The following is a 26,509-nucleotide window of genomic DNA, read 5'->3' as shown; positions in this document are numbered from 1 at the left end:
TGTAGATTGATAGTTGATAGTTACAACTAAATCAGAAACAGTGCAGTGGTGATTAAGACCACAGCTGCTTTGTGGTTTAAGACTTCAATCACAAAGAAAATACCGCATGCATGTTGATCCGCTAGTAATGCATAATACAACCTAGTTCGTCAAATCAATGTTTGTAGTAAAATGTTCTTATTAATAACCTTTTAGCAGAGTTTCATCTCTTGCAGACAATACCAGAGTTCAGCAACAGCGGCACACATGTGGCAGTTTGTAATGTACAATACGTTCGTCCGTTGTAACTATCTGACACTTAAGAAGGAAGTATCTACTTCGTAGATACCAGACCTTAATGGGTATGTTTCGAAGTATCGAGTTCTCTATTTTTCCCTAAGAGTCTTGAGGATTGGCGTCTTTTGAGCAAAGTTAACTTTCAACCCCTTTACAGATCAGGCGCTAGTCTAAGGAGAACCTTTACTTCCGTCTGCCCATCGACCTTTTGCGCCGTCGGGAAGTTCCCTCAGCTTTGCTGCTGATACTGCAACAGGAGAAAGGGACCAAAATTAGCAGAAACAAAAAACTTAAATAATGAAAGTCTATCGTCATTGGCGCCAAATTGACCATTGATCAATGAACACAAATATAATTATGTGCAAAATTCTTGTCATAAATCCTCGACCTTGTGACGCGGACAGGAACTTGACGTAGTTGGAGGGGAACAGGCCTATCCTGCCCCTCAGGTAACCCAGGCACCAGCCGCCATCTTCCCCCTCCAGCACCTCGATGACGTCATCTGCCTCTAAGTAAAGTTCGTTTCCCTCCTGAGGGTGGTATGGGTGCAGAACTCTGGCGTATCTTCTGACTGAAACGGCACGCAAGTACAATGAGGTCTCCCACAAGTTTGGCACGTAAAACATTCAGTCACTGCAGCATACGAGCTTTTGTACAGCTTACTTTAGAACAGACATCACGTACCTCTACTTAAAAAGTTGGATTGTGAAATATAGCTCTTTCAACCATGCCAAACGGATTTGATAGGCCAAATTAAGGATAGCCAAACCATATGTTCCGGTTTACGTTCACCAGACCAATTCAAATCCTATTCTTAACCAGTGAAAATCAAATAGCTTCATCCAAGCGTCACATCCAAGCGTCTTATTGTTAGATGATAACTACGGGAACTCTAAAACTAAAGAAATACCTACTTTTCCCTTTGTTTGTGGTTCGCCTGATGGTTGTGATGCCTCCTGCGGGTGTCTGTGATATCGGTTTGGCTGTTGGAACAATACGTTTAATGGCAAGCTATATCCATAACACGTAAATGCAACTTCGAAGTGTAAAAACGTGACATTTTGTTAAAGATGCATACAACACGTCAAAACCCAACCGGTGATGGCATCAAACTGCGCACATTTCAAATATAAGTTCTATAGACTGAAAATAGGACAGTTCTATATCATGGCCGTTACATACCGTTATCTTCTTACTTTTGAACAAGTAAATGACTATCCCACTGATAGGATGTATTTCTAGGGGTTGAAACATACAGGGTAATTTGAGATGAGGATGTCTGGTGACTTCTAACGTCTCCTCCCCAAACCTCTCCTCCAGCCGTCCCTGCTCCCTCCGCCCCATGTTGTAGTAGAAGGAGAACCGTTTCTTGTCTTCCTTGTTTCTCCTCCGCTGTATGAAGTACACCACCAGTCCCAGACAGATCACGAACCACAGACCTCCGGCAATGGCGCCCACCCAGATAGCTATAGCTACCGCGCTGCTCGCATCACCTCGTAAAGACGCTGTAAATGTACATAAAAGTTTTACTCAGTCATAACCTACCTCCATTTGTTACTACCCACCGGCTGCGTTAGTTGATCGTGGTGAATGGGGAGAAATGCTGAGCAATTTCTTTACATTGAGTTTCTCTATCTCAATTCCCAATTTTGCCATTTCATTGCCTGTTTTGTCTTCGCTGATGTTCTTTCTTAGTTCAGCTTCCCATTTACGAATAAGTGCATCATGCATCTTGCGTTATTCTGAGTTTAATGTTACAAAAGAAGTTGTTACCTTTGACATTAAGTTGTAATGACTTTACATGGCTCTCCCCAACTTTATTGCTGACTGTGCACACGTACGTTCCTGTTGCGTTTGGCCGCACTCTGTCCAGAACAACTGTGCCCGTGCGCACGTCACGTGTCATCTTACTTGTCGTAGAGCGCACGCGCATGCCATTCACTGTCCACGTGATGTTTGGGGGCGGGTTGCCCTCGGCAACGCACTGAAACTTCACCCTATCGTCTGTATTCACGGTCTGGGAGTCAGAGATGCTCACAATGGTGGCCGGATCTGTTGGAAACACATTAAAACCCATTCACAAAATACCCAAGTTTCCATGAAATATTGCATACCATGTAAAGATATGAATTGTAATGAAAATAGCTGAAAATAATGTTGAATAGATATATGATTTATATCTTGACAACAGAAACGATAGTATCTTGGAGAATGAGCATGTCTAAAAAAGTTTGAATTGTTTGCAACATGAATTGATGACTCGTTGGGTATAAGGGATAAGTATAGAGTATGTCAAAATATTAAGATCAACCTTACACAGAACAACCAAGCTGAGAGTGTCGCTGCTGGTCCGAACCACGTGATCAGCGATACATTTGTACACGCCTTTGTCACCTCTAGTCACGTGACGTATGACCAAGTCTGGCTGTTGCAGATTCCCGCCAGAATACTTGGTGTCGAACTGTCTGCTGTCAATCACGGCGCCATTTCTCTGCCAGTAGATGTTTGTGACGTTGGGCTTCGCGTTTCTCACTGCGCATGTCAGGGTGACACCTCTGCCCCAGGAAGTGACGTAAGGATCAGACGGTCCTACCGACACGGAGGGGGAAACTGTACAGGGAAGAGACATTTTGTTGAAAAATATTATAACTACCATTATAGTGGTCAACCTATTTTTTTGCTGCTTTACCTCTTGTCTGTGATTAATAAACGTGAAACAAGTCTATGAAGAAGATAAAGTGTAGTTGTTGTAGTTCGCCATGGCAACACAACGTCACGCCCATTAAACATATACATATTTCGCACAGTATACCTATTAAAAAGCATATAGTTCTGTAGTATTTAGAAGTATGTTACGGAACTATGGGTAACTGACCACTACCTTCTTTACTATTGTTGTCATGAGCCTCTACCAGGCTTCGGAAGCGGCTGGAAAGAAATTGGCAGGTCCCTGACATGTTTGTTGTCTATTTTGCCAATTTCTTCTCCTTTCAGTCGCTTCCGAAGCCCGGTAGAGGCTGTCTTGTCATAACGTACCCAACACCCTGAGATCAACAAACGCCTCTTCACTAGGAAGTCCCTCTGCCGATACTGTGATGATGTACGTCCCCTCGTCTTCTTCCGTGACGTCATCAATGACCAATGACGCCTCACCTTGGACATCAAGCCTTGCGCGTCCGTTATAATCCCCATGAGCCGTGGAGGAGTCGAAATGAGGCCAGTAGGTAAAGACCTGGGTTCTTTTCATTTTGTCCATTGAGTCGACTTTGGTCCATACTACAGAGGCGATACGTTTTGTTGTGTCGAAGTCAGCTTGCAAGACTGCGGAGTGTCCTGCAGTGGCGTCCACTGACCCTGGCACCTTCAGCCCAATGGAAGACTGCGCCCAGCAACCTACAACACCGAAGCAATCTTAGTTTGTATAGAATAACAAAACATACACCAAGATAATTTCGTATCTGATACCAGTACGAACTATTAACCTGCACATCCTTCAACATGTAAGACTCACTGTACACTTCCGACGGCAAACACCGCTTTGAAATCATTTGTGTGATACCTTTATCAAGCCCCAAGAAATTCCACCCATAGACTTTTCAATTACAGTTTAATTGAGAGTCCATTTGGCTTTCAAGCGAGTTTTCCCACATGTACGTTCCTACGCACGTTTTCCCTCCGAGTATTCTTTACTCTGACTTCAAAGCACTTTTCTCAAAGCTAATGAATCCACGTAACATACATCCCAAAGGGAATACCAGAAAACAGATGCTGCATTTTTCAATTGCGCATCTACGTATGCGGTACTTAAGGCAAGAACAGGTCGGTAATATAACTGCTACAGCCACCCGCTCAGGCCACATCTTCAGAACAGTACGGACAACTACTGCCTCGTAGATACTAGTTTAAATCAGCGAGGGTTTCGTTATTATTCAGCCCGGAGCTATTAGAAGTCTTATCAAAGTAATAACATTAAGTAAAGTGGCATCCAGGGTCAAGCCCCACGTCATCTATCCAGACATCAGGCGCTGTCAGGCCCGGATATCATGAAATATTACCAGATGGATCTTCGGATGTCGGGTGAGCCCAAGGGCATCTCTGCGTACAGATGATGATGATTTAGAACAGAGCCTTGGACGGGAGGAGACATAGGGAGAAGATCTAACATACACATGTTCTTAGGGTCAATCCTGGGGCGGGGAACCGAGGCCACTTTGGGTTAATGCAGGGTTTCTGGTTCATATCCTTAAATTTACATACAGGACTTAAACAATGTAGTCGTAACCTTAGACGGTGAACATAAGTGTGAAATCCATATGTGCGTTTTATCGTGGACATGAATGGGGTAAATATATACTAATGGCTTTGAAAAGTTTCTCTGTTTAATTTGGAAGGTTACAAAACTTATCAGTGTAAAACATTGGGGCTTTAGAGATGGACGCTTTTTACATTCGGTACATTACCTACAATTTACCAAACTAACTTACAATTTATACATGTTACTGCTTAAGTAATACATTTCATAATTTCTAGCAGTACGGATAAAGGCAACCATTTTTCTAACAAAAATTTTTAAAAAGTAAACCAATGAACAAATAAATGAGACACCGATGCTTCAAGGGATAGTAGATATGGTATCTGGACCAGGATTGAAATTCTCATCACAACTTGCTACTGAGAGGATTTGGAGAAATCCTCTGCAAATTAGCTGCAGATCTTCGTTCATCCAGGATTCAGTGCACCGGATTTTCGACTGCATCTGTAAATGGGTTAATTTTGGAAGGAAAGCACAGGATTCAATTTCGATTTTGTGCTCAGGTTTTCCTCGAAACCAAGTGCGACAAATGTAATATGGTTTGGCTTTTCCTAAGACCAAAGATTTGAATCCATGATTTTGCTGTGTCGGAGAAGGGAGGTGTACACTCTATTGAAATGGCTACACCGAGCATGAAAAGTAGGGAATGAATAAGTACAATTTTATACACTTTCATATATATCTGAGTGTCTTACAAAGTATTAACCTGTAATGTGATTTTGAAGACGCTTGATACCTTTAAAAGGCTTCCTCGAAGCTAAATATCTTCGAACGAAACCGTCCGTAAAAGTTTCATTTTACAGACAAAATGCAGCGTTACGCCCCAACCCATTAAGTCGGTTCAAGTACGGGAAGCAATTTCATCCACCGCTTTTCACCACACAGAGGTGTGATGGGCTTCACCGTCTGAAAACCGGCGAAATGGATTTCACAGTTTCTGAGCATTACGGAGAGTCGTGAAGTGCCAAAACTCTCGCCTGTTTCGTCATGTTGATCCGCGGGGAGAATCTCTCATAGGTACCTTTGCCTGGCCTCCCCGCTCTTGGACAGGATTATGGGCTTATTTCGTATCAGTTCGTGCGATAGGCAAGGTAATACTGTAAATAATGGACGGAATTTGAGTGACTTCTGAGTTATCCTTCCGCAGACAAAGCCTTGACGACCAATCAGCCGTGACATCTAACTTTGTTGTCAGACGACCTTGCCGGGTCATCTTTAACGGAGATGAATTGTGATATGACCAGACTGTTAGTGCCATCAATTATCCCCAGGGGCAGCCTGTCACGGCTGTCCACAAACGGACGTGCGCAGTTCCTGATGAGAAAGGTTATCAGACGCCGGGGCACGGGGCTACAGATTCACAAAGCTGATAGTCTTTTGGTGGGAAGTCTGTCTGGAACATCAACTAATGAACCATTTACACACTGCACCAAGAAATGTGACGATCACAATATTGTGTACAGGGTCCCCCTATCTAGCTAGTGATGCACACATAGAACGTCACCTTCAACATGCAAAACAACTCATTCAGTCTCTTTAGCGCCAATGCAATTCTCACGCATCGATGAGCAACGGCAATGGGAGAAGACCCTACACGACGATCATTAGACCACCAACATCGTTTGGGTCAAACGTAACCACTGTTGATGGCAAAGATAACCTTGAATACAACGTTATTCTGTAAGTAGGCCCATATCGCGATGTACAGCACTGTTGCTGTGACTTTGATTGACGTAATGCCCTCTACAGGGCTGAGCCCCCCGATCATTCATCTGTCAGTGTGGGCCCTCAGGAGGCGGGATGGAAACCTTGATGTGACCTCGGAAAACCCAATACTGCCAATACACAGTCATCAGATTACCCTGCCATGATGCCCACAGATAACACATCCATCACGTTCTTTAAAAAGTTGTTTATAAAAACACTGTAATTTCTGTTATTCGTGGACAAAATGTCAGACATTTCTTACCAATATGGTAATAATGCAGGACATTTTGGGTCAATGTGGTAAACATGCAATACTTTTTATCTTTGCCACTAAAACTACCTTGCCAGACTCTAATGAAATTTCGTAATCCCGTCATCTGAACAAAAATGTATATTGATGTTGTACTAACCAGCGTACTATTAGTCGGTATGATTTTCCGACCTAAGCAGCAAAGGTCTCACCGAACGACTGAACTGTATTGACAAAGTGGTCTGGCCTTTGACCGCTCAAACTCATTACCGAAAACGACGTCTGATTGATGACCAACAAGAACCGTAATTTGCCGCGTGACCAGAAGGGTAAAAAGGGTAAATTTGTCACCAACTATGCCATGGTAGGCTTGTGATAAGAGGAATACTCATCGAACTTTGTATACTACAAGAACTCGTTATGATGGAAAATGCCCAATGCGGGTTCTTGGTGGTAAACGAACACATGAAACAGCTCCTGTATCAAAGAATTCATCACACGAAGAGTTTTGCTTTATCTGCTAAAGTTTCCGGCTTGTCAAAGGAGTGAAAGTTAGAGGACATCCACCAAGAAGTGGACATCCATCAAGCAAGCCGGTCAATATAGCTTGTTCTGGACCTGTGGGTCTATCATTTCCCAGGCACATGATGAATGTGAAGTTCCGAAGGTATTTACTCCACACACTTGACTTCAGACAGGTGCCTAGTTGGGAAGGTTATAACTGTTCAGTTCGGTTAAATAGCGTGTGAAAGCAGAATGAAGTCTACATCGACGCCGATAAGTGTAAAATGACGTCTACATCATTAGTCAAATAACCAACACCATTGCAATTAGAACGCACTGTCCTCCTGATATATGACAAATTACAGCCAGACTGCCAGACATTATTGTCATTTCATCTGGAGAAATCCTTATAATGGAGATATATGCAGTCCATTACATGACAAAGAACGAGCTTGGGACGAGTAATGCATTCCTATTCCATGTAATATACTTGGGATTATTGCCATTGATAGCTACCAACAGAACTCATTTCTTCACATCTCTATATCTCAGCCATGCAGCTTTATAATCACAGTCTAGCACGCCCATGTCCGTATTGTGTATTATCATTCGGTGCGACGTCCAATCCGTCTCTCTCTACACTTCAAAGGGGTGGGGTTAACCATGGGACTTCATTTCACACTTCTTCACACGCTCTCCAGCTTGCCCTGTGCCGCCAGTCTACCCCCGCATAAGGCCGCAGAGGTGATAGTCAAACACACGGATGTGAAGAGCAATGGAATATTTGATGCAGGCACATTCTGTATAAACAATGTTACGCCTCATTCTACCCTATGCTGAGAATATACATATTCCATATAGGTCTGAAGCTTTTAGACACACGACTGAACAAAACTGACTCTACCATTTTAATAATAAGGTTATTTACATCGAGTTGCACATGACATTTGAAGATCTTCGTCCAAGTCAGGTTAAAGATTGTTTCAATTAAAGATGGCGTCTCAACCTACGTTGTTGACAATTAGTAAAATCAAGCAGTCTTGGACTCGGCGAATTCAATCTTAAGTACTTGTGTGATAATGCGAAGTACTGATAGATTAAAATGATTATTCCATTATCAAGCAGTAAAAGCCTGGGTAATGGAGCAGGATCTATAAAGTCGTTAATGAAGTATGCAGGGGGTATCGGCGTATCGATGGAGGAGTTAGCCCGCAGCGTAAACGCAATTAAGATGTGTCGTTTTATGGGGTAACAGATAAGTAAGCGTCAACCTTGCAATTAAGGGATCAATAGACGAGAGGAAGACGTCTCGATGTGTCTTGGGTAGGTTGTCTCCGCTATGTCTGGAAAACAGTGCCCTGGCCATGGCAGAGGATTTAGTGTGCTTCACGGACGTACAAATATCGGCAGGCCTCAGCCTTGGCCCTTAACCCCGCACCACAGCAATGTCAGTTAAACCCACCAAACAATACTAACGCAATTTGTTACGTCTCCATACCGGAATATAAGTCAATACATATAGATCGACTGCAAAAAGCATGAAGTTAAGACGTGTTATTTTCTTCTTTGATGCCAATGATTCAAAGATTTTAGCTGATAAATCAAAATGTGAAATTTTCAGACCTTGACGGAGCCCTACGTAGTAAAGGAGTTAAGAGACGTTAACAATTGCATTAACAGCATTAACACCAGATTCTATTCGCTCCAGCAATGAATAATGTTATTTTCAGTCCTAATGGTGTTTACGACTGACTGAATGTAATTTCCTGATGTTGTGCTCAAGGGACCAAGCAGACTTGCTTATATGCGCTGACAATCCTATTATAGCCAGCCTGGTGAACTGCGTGTATTTTCTCAGGTCTCTAACCAACTGCCGGAAGGGGAAGAGATTGAGAAATACGTTTGATATTTTTCAGGTCAATTTGAACACGAACACGCCATTTCAGCAATTCTCCGATTTACTGAATAGTCGTAAGTAAGTTTTAAATGGAAATGTCTCGAAGTTCTTTGATGAAGTAATCAGTCTACAGTCACGACGTCCCTCCATTTGTAATGATTTCTACACCCGTGTGCTAACGGTGGAGACACCAACGAAAATCGATATGCCCTCGAGCACAGTTAGAAACGGTCACTATGACAACGCAGACAGGTAACGTTGATTCTGCCTCCCAAGACGCTGCTTCCAAGTTTAATCATTCCGTCACGGAGAAACAGACGAGACAGGCAGCGATTGAAATTTACGGCACACGTCGGGAGGTCGCATTGATTTGGAGGCAGGGCATTGGATTACAGGGACTCAATGTCCAGGTGATTCTCCCTTCTCCCGTTGTGTTGGTCTTCATATGATTTTGAAATGGAATAGAATTTTCCCCTTTCATCTTCGTACATCATGTGGCTCCCAGATGGTGCATGGACGTAAATAGCTTGTAAAAATATACGACATCTGCACATCAATTTTCACATATGTCAATCAAGACATGCAAAAAAGCTGACAAACCCAATTTGTCAAATTTTGTAGGCCTGATGTCTGTGTGTTACTTAAGATAGACGAGTATGACTGATAAAGCTAAAGCCGGCGTTGGTGTCTGTATCTTTGAATGTCCATTACCTTGCAGCAGCCATCTATATACTCACCGTAACACACCATGTCTTCCTTTCATCAGAAGTGTACATGGGTGATAGGTACTGTATCAGCAGGTGTATCAGCGCGGGGAGCATTAAATTCAACAGTGCAGCACCACTCTGATGTGATACATCCAGTGATACGGTCACTCATCAAAGGCTTTCCTCCAGCCAACCACGGTTTGAAAAACTGACAGATCGTCCCTGATTGTTGCAGGAAACACTGACACAATAGATAACCCCTTCAGGGTGCTGCTAAACGACAACTTCATGCATACCTCCTCCAGTGTGACGCCGATAAGTCATCATTGTTCCCGCAGAGGCACCACCGTCATCCGCAGAGGCAACAGCGCCTACAGTATGGAAGATAACATATCTCCCACTGGAGGAAAGCTGTGACTGAATCCCGCTGAAGAAAAGTTATTTAAAATAGCCTTGACCTGAGACACGAATCAAATGCCATGTCATGTCATATGATATGCTCCAGATCAACAAAGGTGCCAAACCGTGAAGAGAGAGACAGCCTGTAGTAGAGAGATAAAGGTTGAGTCAATACTAACGACAGTAATACGGTCAAACACACGGTCAATGGCGGGTCTGAAACCCCAGGATCTTGTAATTGGGGTGACGGAACTAGCGGAAGCGGGAAACTTCAAGAACCCAGGTCCATGGTCTCCTGACCCCAAAGTTCCCTCATGGTTCATAATGTCCTTAGTACATGTATAAATGGCATCAGACATCAATGCCCGAGATAAAGTCTCAACCGACCCCTTATAACATCTTGAATGTTCTGCGTGGGGTTGGCAATAGTCTGGTTCTCTTTTCATTTGTTGGTATTTCACGAGATAAATCAATCAATCAATCTAACCAACCAACCAACCAACCAACCAACCAACCAACCAACAAACAAACAAACAAACAAACAAACAAACAAACAAACAAACAAACAAACAAACAAACAAACAAACATATATCTACTAGTAAGACCTACATCCGCATCCAGTACAGGTAGTGACGAATCCAGTGTTCGCGGTAGGTGTGCAGAACCAATCTGATTCTTTGTGCTCCATTAACATTTTCCAGCTTTATCGGCCCTGTATTGTCTTCCTTTGTGTAGTTTTAATACCATTACAAGAAAGCGGAACACAGCAGACAGTGATACATGCTAGGTCTGCCAGGACTTGATAACCAACATATCGGAAATACATACTTAGGGCTTTATTGAATTCCATAACCTATTATACAGCTGTCCATCAATTATTCTGTTATCAGCACCTGTAACAAAAGAACGATTTAACTATTAATCGAAAATTTATGAGCTACGCTATTCATAAATGGGGGCGATTTTTAACATTAGACAATTGAATATAACATATGAAGAACGGTTTGAAATTGAAGTTTCCTTCTTCGGGACATACTTGGGAATTGCAAATCAATTATCTGTCGACATGTCTCTAAACAATGGACGATTTTCTCATATACGTATATACTCTGGCCAACGACTGGCCAAGTTCTGCAGCAGGCAAACCCAGTCCCATCTTAGTATGATATAATTCTGACACTCCACATAGGGAAAATAAATTGTCTAATCGCCAATCCTTTGTGGTCTGCAAGACAGTATCAAATAGGCAAGGCAATACCCAGTGCGCCACCCAAAGTTTGGTTAGTCAAAAAATATATATTTGACTTTTTGTACTAAAAGAAAGCCCGATAAAAACACAAAAACACGTCAAAAATAGGCCGAAGCCCACACCTCTGCGTAAAGGGTAAACATTTTCTTCCACCCAAGTCAAGACCACCTTGCATTAACGTTGATAATGTAACGTAATCTATCCTGATGTTTTGAAAACAGCTATAACGAAGCAGAGCTAACAAGAGAAGACACCGAGACGTGGGTATGCTTTACAACCGACATACTAGATATAACCGATATTGACTTTCGTTAAAAGGCATCAACTGCCATAGCATCATCAATTATTCTCAAATCAGTTCCCATAACATCAGGACAGTACAATGATGTGTATGTATAAAGTACTCATGATACAGAGGGAAGGATATGACAGATATAATGTGAATGAAGTGTACTACTGTTTTATAGAGCTGGGTCCAAAAACTTTTACGTCTCACATGTACACGTTTGATTTTGACTTTATTCCGGTCGCGTTTGTTAGTTGTATTTTCAAAGGATGAAGACCAAACCGGGTTCAAAGAGACATTGTCGGTCTCTCCCACTGGAGGCGTCGCCGGCACCGTGCCACATCCGCGCCGCTGTACGGCACGACTTTTATCTCGCCTGAGGGAAACTCTGTAAGACAGATCGGCAGACTTGAACACCAAGAAAAACTAAGAGACTTACTGGCGTCCCGTAAAACTTTCCACAAAACTTATGGTGCAGTTTGACGGCTATCTAACAACTCAACTGTACGCGTGACTGATTGTAATTGCTATTGCATGCACCTTATTGTACTGTTTAAGACTGATGTGTATGGAATAGCATGCCTAAGTATGGAATAGGTATCCCTTTTCAGGTTTACGTCCATTAATTGTGTACCCTGCACAATGCAAACAGTGGAAATAGGACTATAAAGACTTAGAGAGCTGTCAGCTCCATCACATTAGCTACAGAAATGATGTTAACTACAATGGAGCTAATGACCAGCTGACACAAAGTAGCACGTCCATTCCCCCACCGTATCAGAGAAAGTACTACCAGATATTGCACGCCCGGCAGATTTGCTCTTACCTACCGCTTCATACCTCGCAGCAGGGCAATAATCAGGGGTTACTATAATCCTCTCATCATCATCTTCATAATCCACACATAAAAGGGGGAATGAAGCGCACTGATGAAGAGCACTGAGGGAATTCGATGAACGAGGTGGCAAGGTGCGAAACGACCTCATCATGACTTCAGAAGATCAAGCCAACCGTACCGCATCTTGACGGTTCTTCATGAAAAACGTTGATTGCCGCTCAACTGAGCCTGAACAGAATTACACCTCCAGAAGGCGCGGCACGGGGCAGCCAGACGGAAGATAATATGTCTGCCTGCACATTAGACACCGTGGTTCTAGCAACTTATCATTTGGGCCATCAGTGTTATTCAAGAAAGTTTTGAAAAGAGTAATCCTATTGTATTACTTGTTATGACTAAAGCTGAATCGTCGTTGATGGTGACCTAACCTTAAATTGATAACGCAGCAGATTCTCATTCTCACTATAGATGAGAGCACCACGTGGTGAGAAGCTTTATGGTCGATGCTCCCTGGTTCAGAATTTAGATGATCATAACTTTTCAGGATGGTTAGTTATTCATGAGATGTATGACATTTTTATGAGCCATGGCTGATGAAAACCCCATCGTCTGCATGTTGGTAAGACAGAGATGAGGCCCGGGAAAAACACCAAAACTGGTCAGCGTGGCCGGCGCAAGTCCAGAGTTTACAGCACTTCGGTGGTCCTGACGCCGTTGACGCTATCGGCCAGGGATAAAGCCCTGCCAAGATAGTTACGATGTCAAGTATATATCCAACATCTCCAGAGTAAAAGAGGTAGAAGTGTTGGAGCATTATTGCAACTACGGATAACAGAGACGAATGGTCGAGGTTCGGGGGATACCCACACAAACATCTGCTTTCCCGAGATAAAACATCGCGCACCGTTTACGTGACCCCTGGTCCGCAAACAGGACCTTTTTGACAAACGGCTGCACTTCCGTTATGATTATGGGGTCAGAGAAGATTGGTGAGATTGCTTCTGGGGCTCACAGGTCAGCAATCAAGCCACGTCCTCACCCAATACGGCAGCAGGAGCCGCCGCTGTTACCACAGTAGGGTTGACCCTGCAATGATTCTAGTGATTTGCCACGATGGGCGGTGTGGGTATGATGCACGAAGTGCAGCTTATATGGGCTTACGTTTCACCAGGCATACAGATTGCTCCATCTATCATCGCATTCCCCTGATGAAAAGTGCTGTCTAAATCAACGTAAGGGCCAAATCCCTCTCTCTCCTTTCCCTTGATGTTGCCCAATTCAGAGAGTCCTTGAATTTGCAATATGTTCAAAAATCAAAGGGAACTGCAACTGTGCTCGAAGTCCGTACGCTGACAAGAGATCTGAGATATGAATCCCTCCTTGAAACTTGAGAAGCAAGAATGCTTTAGGACCAAATCTAATCGATATGCTGGTGTACTGATCGGTTGGTGGCAGTCAAAGAGCAACAGGGTTTTGTAAAGTTTTCTGCTGGATTTCATAAAAGCAAAACTGTATGACTCCGAGTCAATTCAGGTTATGTAACTTACACATAGAATGACACAAGGACCTGGTCAGGCTGCTGCGGTAACATTGCCAGAGATACAGCCTTCCTGGCGCTAAATTGTGTGCACTTGGAGATGACTATCGATTGAAGCATATATCACAAGGGCATCACTGGGCAGGTGTTGGAGTTGAATGAAGTCGGCAGTGCAGTTTGGGCAAGTAACATTGAAAGGTTTGTCTGGCAATAATCAAAGATGAACGAAGTAGAAGATGTTGATGAGTTTGCATGTTACTCTATATTTCTAACATTCTACATCATCCAATCTCGCTCGACCTCATCAAAACTTTCCAATCTGGAAACACTAGACGCTATCTGGTATCTTAGCTCATGTCTCTTTTTTCTGCCATCTTCAATTTTACCACATATAATACTCCATGCCAGAGTACTTGAAATGGTGAAAATTGACATCAATCTCCATGACCAAAATTTCACCTCATCCACCGGATTCCAAGACCTCTTGCTACCTGTTCCTGGGCAGGCTCTTCATTCTCATATATCTCAACATACCAGTGACAAGTAAATCTTGGCAATATATCTCCTTCTCCGTATATTCTGACAGAAAGTCCAATACACAGACTGCCCTTTGCTCCACCGTGCAATCCAATCTTTGCTCGATGACGTCCTTTTCCCTCAAATTGCATTTTCTCGCATCATCTCTCCCATATAGGTTATGTGCAGTAGTGCTGGCACCAAACATTCTGCACGATAGTTTGACAGGCATGCTGTTCATTTTCCTGTTGTGACAGTGAAGTGATGCACCCAATATGCCACTCCTACTTAAACAACCAACCAACTTAAATGTGCTACTGGCATGTACCTAATGACCAAAGCCAGAAAATGCAACTGTGTAAGAGCTTCATTACGAAACATGCCTAGGAATTGATCACTTTCGTTAGGCAGCATAAGGCAAACTCCACACACGGTCATTGCATTGATTCAAGCTTGATGGCTCAATATTCGCAGTGATGGGGCTGGGGAAAGATACAGAGGATATAACATCACCTACTCGTTAGTGTAATGTGCGATCCACAAAACCCTGGGCACTAATGTTTGTAATTCAATTGGGAAAAATCAAAACAGAAAAAAGTTTTCTCCATTGAATCAACTTGTATCATTGGCTCGTGTAAAAAGTGGCAGACTTGAGTAAATTATGTCTAGGATTACCCATTATCCCACTAAGGTTCATGTCGCGGATGATGACTAGACAGAGGATTACTAAAAGGACATATTGAGTCGTTGTGAGCTCCATGACACTCCTGTGTTGGGTAAGTCTGTTATGGATGGCACCAAGTTCCATTATCCATGGCGCTATGGGGAACCAGGCAACTTTCTGCTCTGTCTAAGTGGCTATCATTGCGCCGTGATCATTACGTACTACGTAAAGTAGGGTGCTTGTACTACCTTGTAGTAGTGGTTAAATGGCTATAACCCACACCACACACGTGTTTCTCGCCTAACTATCCCTCTGTGCATCTATTCATTTATTATTCATCTATGCTCATTACCTACAGCCCTCTGTACTTATCAGCCTAAGTGTCTCGTATCTAGCTACCCAAATCTGTTTATCTATTGCTCCATCTATCTTCATTATGTATTAACACTGTGTCTGCTTCCTACTTGGTATCACCTATCCTACGTGTCCTACATGTAATCCGTAAACCAGGATCTTGTAGCACACGAAAGGGCGCAATGGTTGACGTGGTGCGAGTAGTGGGCAGAGGAGATTAATAGTTGCTGGAGGGAATGATTGGAACTCTAGATGCCCAGCAGAACTTGATGCCAATCCCACCTCAATGGACGAAACTGCACAAAGCAACACCCATTCCAATATTTGCATTACAAATGCTAAGTTCTCCGAAACTTGATAATGGTCCCGTGTCCCTAATCTTGTGCCTTTATTGATACTCAGATGATCTCAGCCTACCCTTTGCTTGTGTGGCCTTTTCTATCACCTTTACCTATTTCTATTCTATGTGGACCTTCATAAACCTTTGACGGTCCCCTGGAGGTGTTCCTGTAGAGTTTGTGCATCACAGAGTTCTGCAATGATAATGGGAGTCCAGTGCAGTACAAAGATGTACGTCAGGGAGCCACAGAAACTAATGGGTACCGGACTAATTACATACACATCAGGCTTACAGTGGTTGGGCTAATGGCTATTCCATTTGAACAGCCAGGGGACTGGGTCGAAGGACAGTGTTAGTTAAATGAAAGAAGATGGGGGGACAAGACCAGTTCCCTCAACTTTTTAACGAGTTTGCTCAGTGCAAAACCACAAGGGCCACTTGTAGGCATTGGACTACGCATGTAATGTAGGCATGTAACGGTCACGGCAGCAGCATCTCTTCTCCTTACATCAGAAACATCAAGCTTAGTCAAGTTTGACTGACACAACTTTGTAAGTGGAATATCTTTTAAGCGGTTGCTACAAAAAGTCGCACTTGTACGTGCAGAATAGTTTCTACACTTATAAGCTATGGTGTTATAATTACATTGGAGGTATTCTGCACCATCCCATCTACAGGTCATCTAGACAAAACTCATCTAGACCTAATAGCAACAGGGGAGGGTAATATCGTTGTGTGAGTCATAGTAGCCCTGTCATCCAGCTAGGTCAATGACCTATAGGTTTTGACGATGCCCTACAAGATACCTTGTACATAACCTTTAGTATATATTGCCAGTATACTACAAAACGTAAATTTCCGATTGCAACTTGTAAAGAGCTTGCTTGCCCTCCATTGACATTCAGTTGCGCGAAGTCGTAAAAAATCCATTCTAACAATTGCAATGTGTACGTCCAAACTACTTTCTATAACTTCGAATGGATGTTATCACAGCACCCTTTTATACCTTATACTTACACACTCCGCCGATTGCCAGAGAGCTTTATGCAAAGCATTTTACGCGGAAGCTTTCAAAAACCACATCGCTCTATAATCGCGAAAGATATCTGAGCTGGGCCTTTTCTCCATGGCCGTTATTAGCTGCTCTTAGCTTGGATGTTAGACATATCCAGGTCACTCCCCTGCTGCGTTAATGCTGCCCGATCAGATGAGATAAGTGCGGTAAGAACACCTCCAAGAATACAAATGGTCGACACTGACAGTGACCAACCATTTCCCGATACTAATCACGCCCAGAACAGATTTGTGTACTTAATGTACGCTGGTCACGTAGCGATTGCAGATATTGAATGGTAGATTCAAATAAAATGCGTGATACATTTTGGATACATTTTGGATTGGCAGCTGATATTAGAGGGTACAATTAACTACATGCAATTACTTAATGGATATGAGAACAAAATATGAAAGAATCCAAACCAGTGTCATTGAGTATTCCTTTTGGTAAAACTTAATGCCATTTACTACAGGATATTCAAAAACGGACTGGGTATAAATTTTCCGGGAAAATGGATGGGCGCGTGGCCCCAGCACCTAAGCAATTACCTGGCTGACACAAATGGGAAAGTTCCGTGCTGTATAATAGATGTCAGATTTACCAGTGGGAACTTAGGCGCGACTTTGCCTTGCGGACCCCCGCATCCATCAATGACCGGTCCGCTGCCGGCAGCGCCTCGTGAGTTCTAACAATAGTTCCAACCTTCTCACGTGAGAATTCCTGATCGATTTGCCGAAATTGATCGACCAGCGATCCTTAACAAATGGCTGCTCCCGAATGCCGACCATATGAGTTGTAGATCAGCTTCAGGCATCGAACAGAGACTGAAGATTTGTGAGAGATGACGTGGGTAGTTCCCTCCGGTGTGCTTTAGAATGAACAAATGAGCCTCACCCCGGTTACACAGGTCAATTAACAAACAGGCAGGGTGGTCATTAAAGGTAAGAGGAAACAGCAACATCATTACAGGAAGTCACCAGGAAATGCGGAAATATATGGTATGGATGGCAGCTATATGAACGTACAAAATGTAAAGGGAAATGCAAAATAGGTATGATGGGTTCCAACACAGTTGCCCAACACATGCATTTTCCGTCTCAAGACCTTTAGTCAGACGACACATTCGCCTGTGAGGCTCATCCTACCATGTCTGTTACAGATAAATGAATCCCCAACTTTTAGAGTCCATTTAGCGTCCATTAATTCTGCACATCCTTTTTCAGTTTTGGTAATAGTTATAAACCCTTCTCCGAGTACACGCCTTAATTAAACCCATCGTCTGTATATGATGATGAATTGCAAGCCTACCTGGTACCAATTGACCTAAATAGAACAAAATGAAGTGGTTGGAAAACTACTGTGGAGTTAACAAGCTCAGTTGTGATTTTGCCAACTTTAGTGTAACTTTGAATGCCTTCCTCCTGTGAATTTTTATTAGGTAAAAATAAAGGCAAAGTACTTAGTTCAGCAAAGATGTAACAAGATGGTTTCTGGCCCCCGTATTAAAGGGAGGTCATTGCGTTAAGATGAGACAGCGCTTTTGCAAACAAATACTGGCGTGGGCGAACTTGTAACATTTGAGTGGTCTATAATCCTGATGGCATTTCAACACTCCCTCGGTACGTGTTTAGCTTCGACGGCCAAAATTGATAGAAAGACTACGATTACCAAGTGCACGCCTAGTTTTGGGGGCTTAGAAAATAAAATGCAATACAAAAAATCAAGCGTATATGCATCTAAACAATATGTTAACTTGCGAAAGAATTAAGCTTGTATGACAGCCCGAAGCTGTGAGTGAGTAAAACATAGCCCTATGACGTACGTATCTAATGCAAAATGCATTAGACTTTACGTGTGCAATGCTATGAGTATTTAACGACATACTCAAACGAGGCGGTAAATGGCAATCTTCTCACGGCGTCTAATGTCGTCTTGCGGTCCAGTCCAAGGCCTTATATCATCCCAGCCCTTCCCCAGACGACATACCCTCGGGGCTTGTTTCTGCACGAATCATGTATTCCTCACGGTTGATCCGCTTATCCCATCTGATGTTACAGCGTAATGAAGCCATCTCGACACACGTAAAGAAAAGGCAAAAGACCATCGTAAACTGATAATGACTTTCTTTCCCCAAAGGTCTCCTTAAATCGTGTTTTCAATTTAAACTCCATTGCCGGGACAGTGATGAAGATGAGAAGATAACAAGAGCTTCTTTGTACCCCTTAATGGGAGAACGGTTTATATTATTTTTTCTGGTGTTAAGACTTGTTAATGCCATGTCATCAAATAAATTGCACCATCGTTTCCTTTTTTATCTGGTCTACAAATTACAAGAAGAAAAGCAACTGTTTTACAACGTAGTTAACATTTACTCCAATATTACAGCTTGTGGACAACATAGTTACATTTATTCCAATTAATGTGATGGAAACTTACTACAACTACTGCCATGATGTCCATTACGTTGCATTATGTCTCTTATAATGTCGAGGACAGAACTTGACTATACATATATAGCTAGCAGTCTCCCAAGATGTACAGAAAGTTCAAAGACAGGCAGATTTTGTCTTTGAAAATAGAAGATATAAGGTTCAGGCTTGAAAAGAGAAATCGTCAGAAGATTCATTGCATGGTCAACTAGCGTTTAGTAAAGTCGACAGGAATCTGAAGGATTTGATGAAGACCTCTACATGAACAGGTTGATTCACGACCATGTCCAGAATCATGGTTGCAGCTTTAGTGAGATTACTGCGGACCAACATGGTCAATCCTTCATTCAGGTGGTCCTCACGGGAGGATAGATTCCCTGGTGTTAGCTGAAGCCCGTGGATGCCACTGGCGCCCGCAACAAATCCACGTTTTCTCCACCACACGTGCACAAAATACAGGAGGACGAGGGTTTCATGGCTTCTTACTCCCCAATATCTCCCAGTAAAACCTCCCGTGAAACTGGGGAAACTAGAAAGCTTCCCGCCGGAACTTACGTGGTCCCAATAGTCTTGTATGAACTGCAGCATTTTGAGTCGATGCTCGTTGCTTGGGGCGTGCTTCCTGACGGCAACGACTAGCGCTTGTTACAATCAACATGAAAGAGATATTGGCTAGGATTTAGTATGAAATATTTTCTCTAGAGAAACGTGCTATGTACTACATAATTAACTAGAAAGGTAACATTTGCAAAGCAAATGCATAATGTTTACCTTCGCATGTGGTCTGCTCTGTTAATTCTTATTCAAACACATTCATACATATGGTCAGACAGGAGTTCAAAAATCCCTCCTGCTATAAAATTGCAACATGATGTTACCCAACACTAGTTACCATGGTAACAGACAGTCTGGTTCAGGTCATTGACTTTGGTTTGGAGAAGAAGAGGCAACGTAGCAAAAAACAATATGATTTCCTTCGGTAAACATAATAAGTGTAGTATTTATTTATATACATTTACTTTTAAAACGTAAATCATGTCCTACATATAGGCATCGCTACCTTCCCTGTTACGGATACGCTGCCAAGCCATGCAACTCCACGTAAGTCACAATAACAGCCACTTCCAAAAGGCAAAATATAGCGGCAATTTGTCTGGAAATTAATGTAAAATAGCTCTCAGAATGCGCGCTCCATAATTACAGCAAATTAAGCAATCTAACTGTTGATTCCAATTCGAAAGGAGATAATGTGTAGCAGACCTATTACAGAAGCATCAACAGCATTCCCTGAAGCTGGCGGTACAATTATAGTCTATATTCATGTGGCAATTCTGTCGGAGTAGGTTCCCTAGGACGGGTTTAATTCCTCTACATGTAATCGCGACTGCCGCGCGCTGCAAATCCACATTTCCCCACCAGATGTGCGCACAATGCACGAGGATGACAACTTCATGCCTCGTGGCTCCGAGTTCTCTACATAAGTCGTCCCGGGAGACAGCCGAGAAAGCCGTGGAAGATTACAGAGCTTGCCGCAAGAACAATTCCCGAAAGTCCCGAAAGCCTTTCTAATCGGATCCACAACATTCTTCTTCTCTCCTAAGAACAGGTAGGATGTCTGATTGAAAGGAAAGCTAATTCCCTCCGCTCAGGTTGTACCACCTGGCAGCAACACTTAGCGATTAATACGTAAAACATGCCGACTGAGATCACGTCAGTACTTACTCCTCGCAGTCAGCATGGAAAACTTCAACGTTCTGTTTGGTATTCATATCTGAATCGCACAAAGCCATTACTTGGCATTCTATCACAGTTGTTAACATCTACTTTTCAACGTGCAGTGTTGGAAAACTTCAGCTCAGTTTAGAGCATGTCGTTAAAACTCTCTTTTCCTCTAACATGTCAAATGGAAGGACTAGTATATAGTAACTCTTCCTCCCCGCCCTCTGTTTGAAGTGCATGCTTAGCTCTTTACATCGTCATCGTCATCAGGAAACGTCTCTTGGTCTACGAGATACTTCGTTAAGTTGTTATTGATGATATGTCTGGAAAGTGTCACCCAACTGGCTAGCTTGCAATTATAACACACGACATCTCTACTATTCTGGCACTTTCATCTTTTAGAAACCGGCTAGTGACATTCATATGCTATAAGTGTAGCAATTTATCACTGATAAAGCAAATTATGATTTACGCGATAAAAACAACCTCTTTCCCCTACTACAAAGACACTGCCAACTTGCGTCATTCTACACCACTAAACATTACAAAAGCATTCACTCCTGAAGACAGGACGAATGGCTATATTCCCAAAAGATGAATTTACATGTGACCTATATTGATACAAATAATTCTAAAGTATCAGGTTGCATGGTGTAAAATGTTTTTCTTGCCCTGATGCATTAGTAATGGCTGTACCACTGACATGGAAGGAGCTCGCAGGTCGCCAAATTAAAGGGACCTCATGCTTTCATGTGTCCCTGGTGTGTACGTGTGATTCGTCTCTGGTTAATGCTACTTTCCAAGGTAGAGGTTGGATGAGGAGATCGTAAACTTTTCAGACTTTGGATGGGACGGCTGCCAGCTTGTGTGGCAAACTTGTGAGGGTTACGATCTCCGAATCCCACCCCTTTCGAGAGTACATGTGTAGAGTGGATGCAGCTACAGCGGCTCGCCAAGTTTACACATAAATATACTGCTTTAAGATTCATTAAAGAAACTCACACATTTACAGGTTTACATGGTTTAGCATTCCAGTATCATCTACAGATCTGAACCACTCTAGTCAATTCTGAAAGACCTCAACATTTCATAAACATTCTCATAAACATGTGTCATGTCCATAAGCACGTACTTCATTTCGTAGAGAAAATCGTAATGCTCATTGATCAACATGTAAGAGTGCTACTCCTTTGGAATTAGAATCAGCAAATGCGCAGGGTTCTGAATATCCAGCCAAATGGGTGATCAGCGTGGTCTAACTTCCATAACGCAGACCATAACATCCATTACAAGCGCATTTCAGCCTAACGCAAACTTGATGGATTTTCTAATGTGCACAGTTGAAAACGGGAGGTTCACCCTGGTCGATACTGAGTTTTTCCGAGGGAGGGACGTATCAGGTTGACAACTCAGCTAGCTTGTTTTTCAGTCATTTAGATCTCAGTATGGTTTGCTATGTGACATCACAAGCCGGTTTTGTTTACGTACCAAGATAAGAGGTTAGGTTAAACCTACTATCCTATACACAACACTTCATTCACAAGGCAACAACTTTTATTCTACCATCTTAGATACCATAGGATAAAAGAATGTTAATTTGTATTCCCGGTTTGTTCCGAACAAATTTCTTTACGGTAATTCTTTGGCTGAGCAAAGGTTAATGCACCATATTGCTGATGTTATCACAAAACTTCTATTATATTTATATAGCGGACATGATAATGAATTATAATTTGGTTATTCTACTAAAAGCCATCAAAGGTTTGGCACGACATCAGCCATCATCACCACGTTACTGAATGATCATCTTCTGGGACCGGAATGACACAACACTTCATGATGCTTCTTCTCTGTTGACTTGGCAGAGATGGCCTATACCATTAAGAAAAAGAAAAGTTTCACTATATTTTGGGAGCTAGCCAAACTTCGTGCGTTTTATCTTTAGCCATATTATTTTCCCATGCCGCTCAACCCATAGACCGAAATGTAACGAATGGTCTTAATTCCGTTCCTCAGATAATTTTCTTCGAATGTCATCAATACAATTTATGCACACATCAGCCTTTCATTATCCTTCATAGCCATTTGGCAACCAAGGCACATTACCAGGAGATAGAACTATTCTTCTCGTTCGTCTCACAGAACAATGGGCGTTTTTTTGCATCTGGATTGATGGAAATGGAAATAGAAAAATAGCCAGACAACGATATAAATTGGTGAGGATTTGCTAGTACGCATACGTCTTTACACGCCTAGTTTAGCCGCACTTTCCTTACATTATTTTCTTAATTGCTCAATTACTTAGCCTTCCAAAACACATGCCACTGGAAGAAAACAATTATAAGGCTGCTAATTTCAATTCAGAGAGGATGATCGAAGTTATCAAACTGGGAGCAGTCACTAATTGCTTTTCCGTGTTAACCGGGTTGCGTACGGGGCAACCAGAGTGCACAACGTTTGCCAGGAATACGTTCTATTGACTTCCTGAAGGGTTAAAATCTTTTATCAAAACTGACCAGCCTTCGCCACGTGTGAATACATTGTATATAGATGATAAATAGGTTGTAGCAAGGGGCTTACTATAAGCGTCTTGGTTATAGTATCGCTGTAATACATAGATTTTAGCACTTGGTGCTAGAATGTAGCATTTCAGTTTCAATACTATGTTTTCTATCTACATATGGTCACACAGCTCACCTGGACTAGACCTTGCAATAAAAATCATTCAGCGTACCCTTCGCACCATTCCTGCCATACATGCCCAGAACGATATATAAGCCCTAAAACCCTGTGGGTTGTCTGTGACTCTCTCTAACCCACTCTCTCGGGAGGTACCGGCACTTTGCTAAGGCGCCAAACTCTTCAAACACTGGGGCTTGTTTCAAAATGCCCTACCTGCCCTAAAGGTAATTAATCTCAGGCATATAACAAGAAGTTCTTGCAACGTACGTAAGCAGATGCTTTGTATAAGTGTGAACACAGACCAACACAATGATTTGTAGTGATTGATTATCCGAGAATTTTCTCATGAACAGACTATATAGACTCTAAATACAATATTCGATAGAAGCAATCCTTCAGGATTGTCAGGCACAAGAAATGAAGTGGTCCAAGAAATAACACTGGGGGAGAGAAAATCGAAAAAGTCTCGCTGTATGATGAATTGTTCCCTCGATGGGTAATAGGGCAATATGTGATGGAACCTTTCCAAATTCGTCTCTTTTGATCGATCTGATATTGTCCATGTTGATTCCTCTAGGTGTTTGGTTTGGTTGGTTGGTTTGGTCTGTTTGTTTGTTTGTTGGTTAGGATCTCCATTGGTGTGACAATTCACACTATTCTTCCCGGAGTCCGGGTAATGATGTAAATGACCATGTGGCTAATACGAGACGGGGGTTCGCCAGGCCTCTATCTAAGTAATTTGAAGTGAATCACCAACTTCCAGTCAATAGTATTTGGGCCATCGCACACTGAGGAATTCCCTTACTCTTTCTCGAAAGGTGTGGTGGGTTCTTTAACGTGCGTGGGGTGTGGCTCTCCTCAAACATCGCACCGCTACTTAACGTACTATCCGAGGAACGTCACCAACCGAAGCAGGCTACTCTGACCATTCCACCTGAGTGAAGTGACGAAAATCGTGTAAAGCGCATTTCTCAAGGGCATAAGGTCTGTGACATAGCAGGATTCAAACCCGGGATCCGACCTCTTGGTTTTGAGTCGAACACTCTACCGTTACGCCATACGACCCAACTGGTTGAAGAGTGGCCCACTAGATCCCCCTTAATGCAAGTGCTACACAGAAAGTAGTTTGCACTCAGAAGTTGATTGATTGCAGAGTTGTAATAAGGTTTTTGTTCCGTATTATCGTTTCCCCAGCCGGAGATCGATATTTGATGGCAATTATCCCAGAGTTACATTAATACCACATGTAGCACAAATGGCCGCGGCAACAGATGTCATACTAACAGCGCTTCTAGTTCAGCCGAGAAATGGCCAATCAAGATTGTTCACGAGGACTTTGAACAAACGGATATCACTGCCTTCGAATACATTTAATGCAGGACTTTACTGCCTCTAGAATAAATGTAATTATTAAAAGAAGTGGTTACCGTTTTATCCGAACATATAATGCCAGTAGTACACCGGTACATGTAAAATACAACCATCTAAATACGACAGTGGTGTTATGAAGTGGTAACGAAAACTGTTCATTGCTTTTTAAAATTTTGAAGTGTTTCCTAGGAAATAAACTATTCCTACTGAAGATAACGACATTTTGACACGTAACCTCCGAGCCTAACAGTGCTTTGTGTGGTTGATGCAGTGACGGTGACAGGCTTGATCCTGCCCGTTATCGTTGCGTGTTTCATTCTCACTAATATCAGCGACACTTAGGTGAGAATGACGTGAACGGGCGAACGTTTGCCGTGATCATGATTCCCCGCATTATCGCAGGTCGATCATGCATTAAACTCACATGCGAGAGAGCAAAATCACGCGTGACAGCATCCAATGTAACGTTGATCATCACTGAATCATTTATTTTACACGGTCTTTGATTGTTAATCACATTTTGGGATGCTTCGCTTCCACCGTGTCTTATCTTCCCGGGCACGTAATCTCTGGAAGACTTTTACAGATGGCGACGCTTCTGTTTAATTTTTCATGTAGAATATCTAATATAGGAAGACCATCTGGAACTGAAGATGGTGCTGACTTAAAGTATCTCGCTCATTGAGTAATATATTGGAAAGCATTACATTAAATTATATTCTTATAGTTCTCGCTTCGCCAATGTAGCATATAAGGAACGTGGAACAATTTACACTCGATCTTTCATATACCGTTAGACAGTTATTTCCTTAGAGACCGTCGGGTATTGCGTTGATCTTACTGCATCAGCAGAGGATATACATTGACACCTGAGGGCACCGTCATCAAGAATCGATATATAAGCCACCAAACGGGGATTTACTGGTCCCAAAACGAGATAACAAGACTTACCGAAGTTGTGCTGCATTATCAAGACAGCTAGCCGCAGAAACACCGTGGAAGGTCGGGGTGGAGTCATGTTGAGGAGCGCACTACGAGGTGGCGACGGAAGAAATAAAGTCAAGCTGCTCGCTCTATGGTACGTCGAGCCATCGACTCTGTCTGCAACTAGAGCCGTAAAGTATAGACTCCTCTACCGAAACAGAAAGTCCTAGATCGTTTACACGATAGTCCAGACGGCTATCAATACATACAGGAAGAAATATACATGTAGCCTCAGCGATGTGAGAGCGAGTATTGGGCGGAACTTGGGCTGGCACGTCGCCCAACTGACGTAGTCACAAAGCGGCTCCTAAGTGCGGAATAGGTCAACTGCAATGAAGACAAGTCGCGTAAATCTTTGCCTTTGTGATACACATAAGCTGATGCTGCAGCCAGCAGGGCGGTCAGTTTGGTTCAAAGAAAGTCAGAACCA

At 42.6% G+C, this 26,509-nt stretch overlaps 1 protein-coding gene across 1 annotated transcript; it reads right to left on the bottom strand.

Moving 5' to 3' along the window:
* Window positions 1-281: 281 nt before the first annotated feature.
* LOC109479624 (carcinoembryonic antigen-related cell adhesion molecule 8-like) lies at window positions 282-26,113 on the bottom strand. The gene is made up of 7 exons (XM_019781610.1): window positions 26,047-26,113; window positions 3,313-3,669; window positions 2,593-2,886; window positions 2,050-2,328; window positions 1,533-1,781; window positions 665-847; window positions 282-523 (listed from the first exon to the last, which is right to left on the bottom strand). The coding sequence occupies exons 1-7, from the start codon at window positions 26,111-26,113 to the stop codon at window positions 447-449; spliced, it is 1,506 nt and encodes a 501-aa protein (XP_019637169.1). The 3' UTR covers window positions 282-446.
* Window positions 26,114-26,509: the final 396 nt, after the last annotated feature.

The sequence above is a fragment of the Branchiostoma belcheri genome, unplaced genomic scaffold (assembly GCF_001625305.1).
Source record: "Branchiostoma belcheri isolate BF01 breed outbred unplaced genomic scaffold, Haploidv18h27 scaffold5, whole genome shotgun sequence".
NCBI classification, from domain to species: Eukaryota; Metazoa; Chordata; class Leptocardii; order Amphioxiformes; family Branchiostomatidae; genus Branchiostoma; species Branchiostoma belcheri.
This window is presented reverse-complemented; position numbering and strand designations above follow the sequence as displayed.

What these genes read in the sequence shown, in the direction of transcription:
- LOC109479624 (XM_019781610.1), bottom strand. Translation starts at nt 26,113, where the DNA reads ATGACTCCACCCCGACCTTCCACGGTGTTTCTGCGGCTAGCTGTCTTG. An exon ending in TGTTGATCTCAGGGTGTTGG is followed by an intron (nt 2,887 to 3,312) that starts GTACGTTATGAC and finishes TTCCCTGTACAG; the next exon opens with TTTCCCCCTCCGTGTCGGTA. An exon ending in ATTACAACTTAATGTCAAAG is followed by an intron (nt 1,782 to 2,049) that starts GTAACAACTTCT and finishes GTACATTTACAG; the next exon opens with CGTCTTTACGAGGTGATGCG.